The 13,842-nt window shown below is 43.3% G+C and overlaps 1 protein-coding gene and 1 long non-coding RNA gene across 3 annotated transcripts in view; one reads left to right on the top strand and one right to left on the bottom strand.

The window, feature by feature from the left end:
- Positions 1-1,151: 1,151 nt before the first annotated feature.
- LOC121829717 (uncharacterized) lies at positions 1,152-7,029 on the top strand. Its single transcript, XR_013051190.1, has 4 exons — positions 1,152-1,235; positions 2,293-2,375; positions 5,806-5,980; positions 6,425-7,029. It is a non-coding gene; the product is annotated as an uncharacterized LOC121829717 (long non-coding RNA).
- LOC102916038 (uncharacterized) overlaps positions 6,863-13,842 on the bottom strand; it is a 55,791-nt gene continuing 48,811 nt past the window's right edge. The window contains exons 6-7 of one of the 2 annotated variants that reach the window (XM_016006509.3): positions 13,159-13,373; positions 6,863-12,686 (exon numbers count right to left, since the gene is read on the bottom strand). In XM_016006509.3, the coding sequence (XP_015861995.1) occupies positions 13,297-13,373 (77 nt within the window). In that variant the 3' untranslated portion in view covers positions 6,863-12,686; positions 13,159-13,296. The remainder of the gene's footprint in view (positions 12,687-13,158; positions 13,374-13,842) is intronic. The other variant, XM_016006521.3, reaches the window with a different exon arrangement.

Here is a 13,842-nt window from a genome sequence, read left to right as displayed (position 1 = left end):
CCATGTGCACAAGGCTAGGCACACACTATTTCCCATATTAAAGACAATGTGAAGAGAGGAGTGGCCATAGATTTCAGGGGTGTTGGATGCTATGGACAATGTTTAAACCATGCAGATTTTCTTGAAGTAATCCTTGGCTTTTCTTCAATGTTGGGACAGTCTATGAGTAACAATGTCAAGGTCTTATTTACATTTCCTCCTGTGTTTATGAATATGGCCTGGAAACAATCCAAGTGCCACTCACCATGCTTCTGTCTCTCTCCTCACGACAATTCCATTGCTGACTGCCACCTACTGTTGTCCCACATATGTGACCTGGGGCAGCTAAGGTGCTCATCTCCCCAGTGAAGGCAATCAGGGTGTGCAGGACTCAGAGGGGTCACTGACCTGCTCATGAGAGCTTCCGAGGGATGAAGGGAACCCACCCTTCAGTCACCATGACATTTTTCATGGGAAAAGATCACACAAGTCTTAGTTCTCTAGAGGCAAATGTCCAGACATCAGAGAGTCCACATCATAGCTTGGAAGTTGAGATTCAGTAAGGTGTATGTAGTGTGAGATGGAATGGGGGGGGGGCAGGTTGTGCAGGAAGTCTGCTGAGAGATCCCCATCCTGCCTGGGCCAGATCAGGCTTCCAGGTGAAAATGGAGTCAGAGTGTGCCACCAGTCTAACAGAACAGGGGCAGTGGACTGTCTTTGACAAGATCATACAGGTAATTGAAGATGGTGAAATATTTGTGGAAATTTAGAGATTTACTTCTAGCCCTAGAAAGAGCTAGATTAGAGGCCAAGGTCTCTAACTTGGGGTTGTTTTCAGCACCCTCAGAGGACTGCAGGGCACCAGTGTCCCTGAGGAGAGCTGAGGTGCAGGCCACACATGCTTAGCTCTTCAGGTGTGCAAATCCTGTCAGGGACCTGCACAGCCCAGAGCCATGCTGCCTAATGAGCACTCCTGCTGGGCTGGTCCCTGAGCTGAAAAGACCAGCAGGCCTCCCCTCCCCCCTCTCCTGGAGGCAGCTGCACTCTCCAGTGCAGGTGTTGGGGCATCAAGGCTTTGCCTCTCTCCCTCAGGGAAAGGGATCCAGTCCCAGTGGCTCATGCATAAGCTCCTGTATGATGTCACTCGCATGTGCACAATGTGGCCACTCCTGCTTCCCTGCCAGACACCTTGGAAGATTTGCCTTTCTTCATTGACTAGGAGGCAGAGGGGATATGTGGGGACTTCTGCTATTAAGGTGACCTGGAGATGCTCTGCTTGGTGTCTTCCCACAGCAGCTTCTAACTAAGGGAAACAAATATGCCCACCTTCCAGATGGTGCAACATCTAGTGTCATCCAGAATACTTCATAGTGTTTTCAAGAGGACCTCACGTCCTCCAGGGATGGTTTGGTTTAATGCTAGGAGGTTATTCCTAATCTTCACTGATTGTGGACACTCTTAAAAGTAACCCTGAAGCTGGGCACAGTGGTGGACTCTGTCATCCTAGAACTTGGGAGGCTGAAGCAGGAGAATCAGGAGGTCAAGCCCTTGAAATTAGTTCAAGGCCAGCCTGGGCTGCATGAGACTCTCTACACAAAGTGAACATGAGTGTAGTTCAGTGCTTACCTACTGTGAAGCCACATCATACCAGCAAACAAACCAGAAAGTGTCCCTGTTATATATGATCAGGGTTTGCCTCATGGTTCCCCTATCCTCAAAGATCCAAGTTTGGAAAAGTCATCCCCTACTGTGGCCTGACATTTTAAATCGACAACCCCAGGCTGGGTGGAGGTTTTTTCTCTGTCTGAAACAATAGAGAAAGTTTTGACACTATGAGAGAATGCACATGATCTTCAAAAACTGAGAGAGCCCACTTTTAATGTGAGCTACTTGAATTATGCCAAGACTTTATGCCTCGAAGGTTAAGGCTTTTTTCTCTCTCATATATTTCAGACAGAATCTCACACTGTAGCTCAGGTTGGCTTGGCTTGGAACACCTATGTAGTTCTGGCTTGCACTGACCTTATGGCAATTGTCCTGCTTCAGCCTCCCGATTGCTAGGATTATAGGCATGGGCAATGTGCTTGCTATTTTTGGTTGTCAACTTGAGTATACCTGTAATCAACTAAAACCAAAATGGCTTAGCACACCTGTGAGGGATTTTTTTTCTTAATAAAAATCATTTGAAGTGGGCAAACCTACTTCTAGATCTCTGAGGTTGGAAGAGCCACCTCTGATCTAGACTACATCTTTTGCTGGAAGCTTATATAAAGGACATGGAAGGACACTTGTTCTCTCTGCCTGCTTCCTCAGGATTCTGGCAACTACTGAAGATCAGCTGAGACATGTACCCTCATGGATGAACAACACTGGGTTCCTGGACCTTCCATACACAGGTAGCACTATTCAATTAGCTGGACGACAACATGTAAGCCATTCTAAGAAAATCCCTTTCTCTCTCTCTGTATATAGAGATTCATTCTACAAGTTCTGTTGCTCTAGAGAACCCTGACTAATACAGGCAAACTGGTTTGGCTTCAAATTTACTTCCAAGATAGGAAGAATAATTAGGATGGGGGTATTTAAATGCACTGCTAATCAGTAGGAAATCTTATCACCTCTATAACAATATGAAAGTGTAGGTTATAGAAATACTGAAGAAAAATAATAATTTACTTGCTATTTACTAAGTATATCAAATGGAAAGGGAAAGTGACTGGTATCATAGACATAAGGGACTTTGTGGATCATTAAAACAAAAATAGAAAGCTCTAGGTGAGAATAAGGATAGTGGTACTTACTAGATATGTTGACCATGCTGGGATCCACACAGAATGAATGCACATGCAGAGAAAGAGAGAGAGAGAGAGAGAGAGAGAGAGAGAGAGAGAGAGAGAGAGAGAGAACCCAAAAGTTTTCCTGTCACCTTTTCCTCATTTCAGCTCTCCATGTTTGAGGATGTCAAATACATATTTCTGAAACAAGAAAGCTAAAGGGTTATTGGGAAGTAGAGTTGTGTGGCTGAGGAGTGGACATGGCTCAAATACGAGGTTGAGATCTAACAAGCAAGCATAGAGAAGCCGTGCCCTGGATGGGGGAGTATTAGAAAAAACGAGGTGGCTGATAAGGTCCTTGAGTGAGTGTGTGTAGTGAGGATGTGTAGGGGGCTGTGAAGCAAGATTTTTGTCTCCTGGACAAGCAGTACCACCACAGCTAGGGTCTGGAGGCAGGATGGCCAGCCTCTGATGACTGCGTCTAGCTGTTTGGAGAAATATACAATGGGCTGTATGTGTGCTCCATGCTTTTGGCAAGGTAGTGCAAAAGCTTGTAGTTAGTTTGCATGTAGAAAGGAACACAAGGGCTTGGGGTCTGGAACTGAAGGTGCAGAGGACAGAGGGAGGAAGGGAAGGAGGGATTGTGTGTGTGTGGGGGGGATTAAGTAGCTATCAGTTGCAGAGAGCTTTTGGTTAGGTGTGGGGTTTGTGCCCACTCCGTCTTCTCTGTGCTGGGATCTTGTCTGGTTTGAAACTGTGCAGGTCTTGTGCATGCTGTCATGGTCTCTGTCAGTTGATACGTGCATCAGCCCTGTGGTGTCTGGAAGATTCTGTGTCCTTGGTCATCCATTACTTCAGATCTTACAACTTTCTCACTCCTTTCACACAGAACCTGGGCCTTGCAGGAAGGGCTTTGATAAAGACATCCTAATAGGGCTGAGTGCTCCAAGTCACTCACTCTCTGCATGTGGTCCATTTGTGGGCCTCTGTGTTCATTACCATCTACTGCAAGAAGAAACTTCTCTGAAATGAGCAGCTAAATAATGGATAAATAAATTAAATAAAAAGGGACACATTAACTCTCATCTTCATAGAATGCATTTTAGTAATTGGAGGTGATTACTAATGTTCTAACTTTGTGTGACCACTAGATCTCTCACACTTTCATATCTATTATTACTGTAAATGATGTGTGTGTAGGTATTCATGTCATGGTCTGTATGGAGGTTGAAGGTAACTCTGTGGAAACTCTGTGGAACTGATTTTTTTTCTTTTACCTTTATTTGGGTTCTGGCGATTGAACTCAAGCTGTCAGGCTTGCATCCTTGGACAGAAAACACCTTTACTACTGAGCCATTTTGCCAGCACAACGTGTTATTACACTTTGACCTACTTCACCCCCCACCACCACTGCCCTTCACCTGTGCCCTCTGGTTCATTCTTGCTGGGTCCTTCCTCCTGGTAATGTTCTACTCCTAACTTTCATGTGGCAGCTACCCCAAGTCCAAATTAAACTTTTATAATAGATATAAAATATCAGAACAGGTGCAATGGATTGTAGGAACCGTATTCAGAACACTTGACATGTTCTCATTACTCAAGGTAGAAAACACTGAAAACACAATTCACACCTCATATATGCAAATTCTTTCATTCCTTTGAGTATTAATGGACATACTATTATTTCCAACACAGACTGGTGTCATTAGTTAGATTTTTCTATTTCTGTGAGGAAAGACCATGGCCAGAAAGCAAGTTGGCAAGGAAAGGGTTTATTCAGCCTACACTTCCACATTGCAGTTCATCAGTGAAGGAAGTTGGGACAGAAATTCAAACAGGGCAGGATCCTGGAGGCAGGAGCTGACTCTCTGCAGAGGCTTTAGATGGGAGCTTCTTACTGGCTGGCTTACCCTGGCTTGCTCAGACTGCTTTCTTATACAACCCAGGTCAACCAGCCTAGGGATGGAACCACCTACCATGTGCTGGGCCCTCCCCCACTGATCACTAATTGAGATAATGCCTTAACACTGGATCTCACTGAGGCATTTCCTCAGCTGAGGCTCCTTTCTCTCTTATGACTCTAGCTTGTGTCAACTTGACATAAAGCCAACCAGAACACTGTTGAAGCTACTTATCTGCCCAAATGCAAAGTGGAATGATGTCTTAATCTACCTTGTCCAGAATAGGCTGAAATGCTGGGCCAAACGGAACCCCCCTGGCATCGAGGACTGATTGACTATCTAATATTCATTGATGTTTGTTAATTAAAATGGTTCTGCAATAAGATAAGATACTTGACCTTCTTTATGCAGAACTAGGGAGGTATTCTATAATCTTAAGAAATTGTTATTTCTATAAAAATCAATCAGGATGGAGCTTCTGGTCCACCAAGAGGGTCTTTTTCCTCTTCTCAGAAGGTCCTTTTCTCAGAGTTGGGCTGCACCCTGACTCATAAGCCCCCATTCTCCTGTTCTCATTCGGCCTTGGTATCTCTCCCTTGTTACTCTTCTTTACCTTCTCAGGAGACAGCTTAAGAAATAATTATTTCTATATAAATTTTTCAGGATTATAATCTAGCTGTACTCCAAGATCAGAACTACAGTTACAGGGCCTTAAAAGTGGTAATAGAGGGCTGGACGGTGGTGGCTTACGCCTTTAATCCCAGCACTCAGGAGGCAGAGGCAGGTGGATATCTGTGAGTTCGAGGCCAGCCTGGGCTACCAAGTGAGTTCCAGGAAAGGCACAAAGCTACACAGCGGAACCCTGTCTCGAACCCCCCCAAAAGGTAAGAGATTCAGATATCACGGCCAACAGCTTAAAGAATGTCTCTCTTTACTCAAGGTCTATTCAGGCTTAAGAATGTGAACCTCCTTGTCTTTGCTAACTTCACTGAGCTGTAACTAACTGGGAAACCTGTATATTCATATTTAAGTCATACATATGCTCTCAAAGTTATAAATACATCTAACAGATTTTGTTCCCACAGTCCTCAAACACCTGTAGAGATCTGAGAATAAGGCATTTAATATAAAAGTCTTTTTATGATCAATAGACATGTCAGCTCCTGGCAGCATCCTGTACCTTCTCCAATAAGATAGATGGCCATGAAAGAACTTCCACCTGGAAGCTTATGGAAAGGCTGGCCATGAAGTGAAATGCTGAGATCCTGTCCAGACTGTGAATAAGTGGAATACTGAGGACCGATTGCCCCATACTGCAAAGTCAAGGTGGGTCAGTCTCCCCAAATCTTTACTAGATTGAAAAAAACCTACCAGATCTTCTAGATCAGCTGAACAAGTGCTGGCTTTGGGGCTTTTGTCCTCCCAGTGACCTTGGGAAGACTTGGGATCGCTGCCTCGGTAGCTGGAAAGCTTCCTCACTTCTTCTTAAACTTATCCATTTCAGATCGGACGGTGTTTGATGACTAGGGTATCAGTTTAACAGCCCCAATCCCAAGAATATATATATGCTCTCAAATTACAGATATATATGCCTCATTCACAGACTTCATGATACAGGACAGACCCATTTCAGATATAACTTCAGAGGTTCAAAGTTTTAATACTGATAAATGCAGCTTTGATAAACTGATAGAACATTGACTACAAAGAGTTCTTAAGAGTCCTTAAATAGATTTTTAACTCCTTTGCCATGACGTAAATCCATTCCAGCTGTCTTACAGATAACTACAGGATCCTGGGAAAAGTTTTGATACTGCATCAAGAAATCTGGTCTGATGAAACTAACAATCTCAAGACCCCAGCTATTTTCTGAGCATATTTTGCAGATGTGTTGTTCCCACCTGACCTTCAGAGAAACAGCAGATGACATGCTTTTATACTCCTGATTTGGCATGCCATTTTCCACCAAGCTCCTGGAACACCACTGCTGCAACCTGCCTCCTCAGCTCCCTTGAGGAATGTTCTTGATTTCTTCCACCATGTGTGACTCCCGGTTCCCCCTTCCCACTTCACCCCTTGTCAGCTTGAAGAAGCATCGAGAATACAGCACCCTTGTTCCCCCACTTGCTCCCATAAATCACCTCTTATAATAATCAAAATGGAGGAATTTTAATATTCTAATCTGGCCCTTGAAATCCCACCCCTTGGTGCCGCCCTGTGTCCTGACATAAAAGTATCATTCTAAGGAAATCTCTTTCCCTTCCCTTCTCTTTCTCTTCTGCTTTTCCTCCCATGAGGTGTGCACCTACAACTTCTCTCCCTTTCTGTCTTTCTCTTTTCTATCTTTCTCTTCATCTCTCTGTTATAATATACTCTCAACCTGAATGCAGCCTCTCAGTTGTGAATTACTGGCCTCCACCATGCCCACATGGCCTGATTCACCACAGCCCACCACTGCATCTGCCCAGCATGTTTCCCTGCACCACATATGGGATACCCTTGGTGTAGCAGGAATCTTAAAAGTTCTTATTAATAAAATCAAACCTGAGGCCAGTAATTGGGGTCCATGCTGGTAGATCAGAGAGACAGAGCAAGCCACAGCTATCTCACCTCGCCACTTCCTCAGCTGGTCCTGTTTCCTCAGACTGGAAGCTTCTGTGTCCTCATCCAGAATGAATCTCAGCTGTACTGTGTTGCTCCATAGCCTGAAAGCTTAACCAGGCCAAATGCTTAACCAGCCAAATGCCTCCAGTTTCTGGTCCTCACGCCTTATATATCTTTCTACTTTCTACCACCACTCCCTGGGATTAAAAGCTGGCTTTCTGGGATTAAAGGCGTGTCACCATGCTTGGCTGTTTCCAATGTGGCCTTGAACTCACAGAGATCCAGAGGGATTTCTATCTCTGGAATGCTAGGATTAAAGGTGTGAGTGCCACCATTTTCTAGCCTTTGTATCTAGTGGCTGTCTGTTCTCTGACCCCAGATAAATTTATTAGAATACACAATACCACCACATTTCCTCTCTTTTTGTCTAAAATTAAAGAAAGCTTATAACTAATACAAGAAAAACTATCTAATAAGTATATACAATATATACAGACAAAAATTACATTAATGATGTCTAGTCCATTAACATTTGACAGATTCAGATGAAAACTCCATTATATATATTAACAATGTCCAGTCCAGTAACATCTGATAAACTCAGACCAAAAAATTTTCATTACTTATTTAAAACAAGTAGTTCCTTTTTAAAAGTAGATTCCATAATCTCCCTTTTTATCTTATCATATCCATACTTTCTCTTTTTTCTTTTCATAATAGATTCATTAGTCTACCTTTTGTCATTTTTTATATCTTCCCCTTTTCTTCAGTGTAGATTCAGTGATCTACCTATTTATCCTATTATTTCTTTATCTTTTTTCTCAGAGTAGATTCGATGATCTATCTCATATCTATATTCTCTTTTTCTTTTTGCTTTCTAGGGGTGAAGACATCTTTAGGGAATCTTGAAAAGAAAATTTTTGGGTTAATCAAGTCCTGTATCATTTGTCCAGTCTCTGCATAATAGGAAAGTTCAGGGCTTGTTTCAAGTCCTTGTTCAAGTAGTCTGTCAGGCTGGATCATTTCAGCTAGTCCTCTCGAAATTGTTCTGACCAGTTTGTAGTCCAAAGTCGATTTTTCCATGGTGTTAATCGGCTTAATGGCTTTATCATAGTCCATGTGGAATCATCATTGTAGGATCCTGTCATCTTTTTGAAGATTTCAAAGTCACTGTTAGGCATGGTCATGGTTTCCTGCAGACTTTTTTTTTTTTTTTTTTTTTTTTTGTGCCTCCTCTGTGGTTTGGAGCAATCACAGTCTGATAAATGTCTGTCTCTCGGAACCATGAACATTCTTCCCTAGAACAGAAAATCTTCACAACAATTTCTCCCCACCATTTGTCTTGCCAAGCTTTTCCAAACTGACCTTTGCCGATGCTTTCTTGTAACACGATGGTCCTGGCAATTCTTCTCTGAACCAGCAGCAGTAAACCCTTCGTCCCTGGTAGCAGCATCACCGCAGTCACCAACATGATGAGAAGGAGCTGGCAACGTGGAGCAGTAGCCACTGCTTCCATGGTCCCACCACTGTTTGTGGCTCAGTCCGGGCCGAAGCTTCTCCCAAGCCTCCTAGGCCGGCCTCAAACTCGGGATCTTCCTGCCTCTGTCTCCTTCAGCAAATCCTATCGGCGTGCGCCACCACAACCGGCTGAGTGTAGCTTGGGCCTGAGCTGGGGCTCACAAGGCCACAGGCAAACAGCTTTTTCATGAATTCGTAACACGAACGTTGGGCGCCAGATGTAGCAGGAATCTTAAAAGTTTTTATTAATAAAATCAAACCTGAGGCCAGTAATTGGGGTCCATGCTGGTAGATCAGAGAGACAGAGCAAGCCACAGCTATCTCACCTCGCCACTTCCTCAGCTGGTCCTGTTTCCTCAGACTGGAAGCTTCTGTGTCCTCATCCAGAATGAATCTCAGCTGTACTGTGTTGCTCCATAGCCTGAAAGCTTAACCAGGCCAAATGCTTAACCAGCCAAATGCTTAACCAGCCAAATGCCTCCAGTTTCTGGTCCTCACGCCTTATATATCTTTCTACTTTCTACCACCACTCCCTGGGATTAAAAGCTGGCTTTCTGGGATTAAAGGCGTGTCACCATGCTTGGCTGTTTCCAATGTGGCCTTGAACTCACAGAGATCCAGAGGGATTTCTATCTCTGGAATGCTAGGATTAAAGGTGTGAGTGCCACCATTTTCTAGCCTTTGTATCTAGTGGCTGTCTGTTCTCTGACCCCAGATAAATTTATTAGAATACACAATACCACCACACCTTGGGGTCCCCCCACCTACACAATAATTCATAACACAATGGGCTATAGAGATGGCTCAGTGGTTTAGAGCATTGCCTGCTCTTCTAGATGACTTGGATTTAATTCTCAGTACCTGCATGGCAACTCACAATTGTCTGTAACTCCAGGGAATTACTACTTCCCAGGGAATTGTACTTCCTCTTATTGTGGGTCTGACTCAAGTTTTGATTTTAGAAAATTAGAAGCTTTTATTACAAAAGACTGACCAGGACAGAACCAGAGCAAGTTCTCGAGGCAAAGCCTCGGATTTTAAAGGCAAAACCTACAAAGCTGTAATTTTGGGGTCCCAAATTAACTCTTTCAGTCTGGGTGTGGGCAAGGCTTGATTTTGTTTTTTTATCTTATTTTTAAAAAGCTTTAATTTTAATTTATTCTTCTCTCATACATTATATCTTGACAGCAGTTTCCTCTCCCTTCTCTCCTCCCAGTCCCTCTCACTTCCCCTCCCGACGAGATCCACTCCTCCTCTGTTTCCCTTCAGAACGGGGAAGGCATCCCAGGGATATCAACCGAACATGGCACACCAAGTTCTAATAAGACTAAGCACATCTCATGTTAGGACTGGACAAGGCAACCCAGTGGCAAGAAAAGAGTCAGAGACAAAGGCTGGGTTTTGTAACAGACATCCAGCACCTGCCTCAGCCCATCAAGCAGGCAAGCGTTTCATACAAAAGTGGAAATTAGCATTTAGACTGTTTAATTTTGTGAACTGAGCCTTGTAAGAATAGCTGAGGCAATGAAATATTTTCCAACAATCAGAAGTTTTTAAGAATAGCCCAACTATACCAGGAAGTTGTCCATCTTAGGCTACCTGACAGGGTGTAGTCAGTGTAGAAGCAATTTCCTCATGGCTTATACAAGCTAAAAGCAATTTTGTTTTTAGAAGTCTAGCACAGTAAATTATCCTCTAAACATAACGTTCATCATCACACTTTGCTTGCCCTTGAAGGGACCCAGGCAGGCACATAGTGTATAGATGTACGTGCAGACAAAAAAAAATCATACTCATAAAAAATGAAAAATAAAATTAAAAAGAGAAATTGAAGGACAAAGAAAAAGCGAGAAGTGCCTGGCATGGTGGTCACACCTTTATCCCCAGCCCTGTGGAGGCAAAGGCAGGCTGCTCTCTGTGCTTTTGAGGACAGCCTGGTCCACAGAGTGAATTCCAGGAGCTATAGAGGGAGATCATATCTCAAACAAAGCAAAGCAAAACAAGCAAAGAAACAAATAAATATGCTAGAAGAGCAAACATGTAACTTTATTTTTGTGTTTGGAGCTGTAGCTTCCAGAAAGGCTGAGGAGAGAATTAAAACATCACTGTGTCCTCCTGCTTCAACCTCTGAACTACTGGTTAAAGGTTTGCCCCAACCTCACCCCTGCTGGGTGTGTGTGTGTGTAGCCATGGGGATGACACCCAAGACCTCTTACATGTTAGGTCAGTCTCTGTGAACTGAGGAACTCCCTAGGCTCTATTACAGCTCTCAATTCTTTAATACACACCATGATTTCAAATATAAAATAAGCATCCAGTGATGTTTTATGAGAAACAATTATTTTGACTTATGGGCATTGTTCAGGACATACCCAAGCTCCAGAATTTTAACTCATTTGCAAATAATATGAACTTAAGTTTTGAAACTGTAGCCTCCCATAAGTATATTGTGTTATTCTTATAGGTTTAGATCTGATTTTTTACTCAAAGTCTTAATAGTTTTAAAATAGGAAATCATGGTAAAGCAATCCGTCAAACGGCAGTAGTTTAAAAAGTTTGAATTTTTGTTTAAAGGGACAAAACTAAGAATTGAGAATTTTTTTTCTTTAAAGAACTTTTTTCATAATGCAAGAAGGAAGTATAAACAAAATTATAAATCATGCAAGGGACCCACTCCTGGATGCCAGGGCAAAGGACAGGCCACATGTGCAGATTGTAAACAATGCCAAAAGCATCCTGGGAGAAAGTACAAAAACAAGATTTCTCTAGGCTGTCAGTATATATAGACAAACACTGTCACTGGCTGCCAGCACTGGAGCATTGCCCAGGAAGCAATGGGAAGATGTTTATGTTCTTTCAGACAGGCTCCTCAGCAGGTGGAGGTGATGACATAAACGTCTGGTCTCTGTAGTTTTTTCACCTTAGTATTTGGCCATTGCAAATGACTCATGCCCTATTGGTACAAGGAGACAGCACAGGACAGACAGCTCTTTCAGAAGGAAATGAGATGATGTACTGGAGCTGTGCCTTCCACCTTTGGCTCCCTTGATCGCAGTCTTCTGACTCCATTGATGATTCAGAAGATGAAAAGTCCTCTGCTAACCACTCATTCCTCTGCACCCTACAGTTGGTGTTTCTGCACTGGCCCTGGACCTGCTTACTTCAGACCCACACATGTTTGTCTCAAAGTTTCTTTCAAAGCTCCACTACTCTGGCTGACTGTCTCACCCTGTGACAGGAAGTGAGACAAAATGACAGGCAAATATAAAAACTGCTAATGAGAAGAGCTCATACATTAAAACATGGCTACTGTGTTAGGAGAATTACAAACAAAAATGAAAGAACCCAAGCAAAACATGAGCTGCCACTAATTAATTATTCACTGCTAAACATCCTATGGACATGGACTGTTTATTAAACTGATTTGGGGAGAATAGAGGTTATACACTGTGGTAGGAATTGGCTCCCATGAGCTCACTGGGAGTGGCACTATTAGGAGGTTTGGTTTTGCTGGAATTCTTATGGCATTGTTGGTGGAAGTGTGTCACTGTGTGGGTGGGCTTTGAGGTCTCATATATGTTCAAGCCACATCCAGTGTCTCAGTTCACTTCCTGTCACCTGCCAATCAAGATGTAGGACTCTCAGCTCCAGTACCATGTCTCCCTATGATGATGATGGACTAAACCTCTGAAACTGCAAGGCACTCCATTAAATGTTTCCCTTTATAAGAGTTATCATGGTCATGTCTATTCACAGCAGTAGAAACCCTAACTAAGACAAATGCCCACACATCTCTATCAATGGATGTGATCAGTAGGGGTTCACACCATCTCCAGACTCTGGACAGATTCTGATGCATTTCAGGTTCAGGGTAAGCAGGCTCATCTTCACATGCTGTTTCTGACTTTCCCTGGGAAAACACAAAATAAACATCCATTCATGTTAGGCAGGGCATCAACAATGGACTAAAGTCCAACTTGATGAACAAATGAGATTACTAGGATTACTTAAAGATGCCTGAGTAATGAGAGACTTACATGAGCATGGACAACTGAAAGGCAGATGTGCCACTGGCAAGCCCACACCAGCATGGGGGAAGCCTCACAAAAGCTACAGCCCCAGATTTCTTTGAATAACCTGCAACCAGTTCATCAGATCAGTGTCTTCCAGACATCTCAACTACTCAGACTCTTCTCCTTAGTGTTTGATACTGCCTATATTACCTCAGAGAGAAAGGGACCTGGTAAATCTTGTAAGTTTCAGGGACTCTCTGACACTTGTGAGTTTACTTCCTGAGTACTAATGAGCCTCCCTCCAGGATAGAAATGTTTCAGTTCAGAGGATATTGATATGAAATACTCCAACCTTCCTACAGCTCTTACATTCTTTCAAGCCACCTCTTCCAGAACATTCCCTGAGGTTTAGATGGATGACATAGATGTCTGATTATTTCCTCCATCTGTGATTGAGTATTGGATCAGAATGTCACAATGGTCACTTAGTCTCAGGAGTTCAGGTGGTTATGAGGCTTTGTGGTCCACCACTGTAAAGAGGAAGTTTCCTCCCATGGCGGATTGTAGTTGACAGAAGCAGTGACCTATGGGCATAAGCACAAACATGCAGGAGACAGTTTGATAAGGTCACAGCCACTCAACAAAACAATAGCAGTGTTTGCCCACTGAGGCCTGGGACTCCTCACCCACAGGCTTTCCCCTGGCTTACAGCAGCAGACACAAATTCCTTCCTGTGAAGTAGGCCTAAAATCCAATCATAAAGTTGTTGGTTGTAGTCACAGTGTCATGCCACCATGGCACTAGCCGGTATCTTGCCTGGCCCAGAGCCAAGCAGCCAGCATGGAGTCTCTGGGCACTATTCAGCCTCATCACAGTTTTACTTCTTTGTGTCCTGCAAGCAAAGCATGTGTCATCTTCAGCAGTTGGGTGTGGTGGTATTCTAATTGTACTGAAATGTGATTTTGATTGTATGTTAATAAATAAAGTTGCCCGGGGGTCAGAGCTATTAGAGCCATAGACAGAGTGTGGCGGTGGTGGCACACGCCTTTAATC

This window comes from Peromyscus maniculatus, chromosome 5 (genome assembly GCF_049852395.1).
Source record: "Peromyscus maniculatus bairdii isolate BWxNUB_F1_BW_parent chromosome 5, HU_Pman_BW_mat_3.1, whole genome shotgun sequence".
Taxonomy (NCBI): domain Eukaryota; kingdom Metazoa; phylum Chordata; class Mammalia; order Rodentia; family Cricetidae; genus Peromyscus; species Peromyscus maniculatus.
This window is presented reverse-complemented; position numbering and strand designations above follow the sequence as displayed.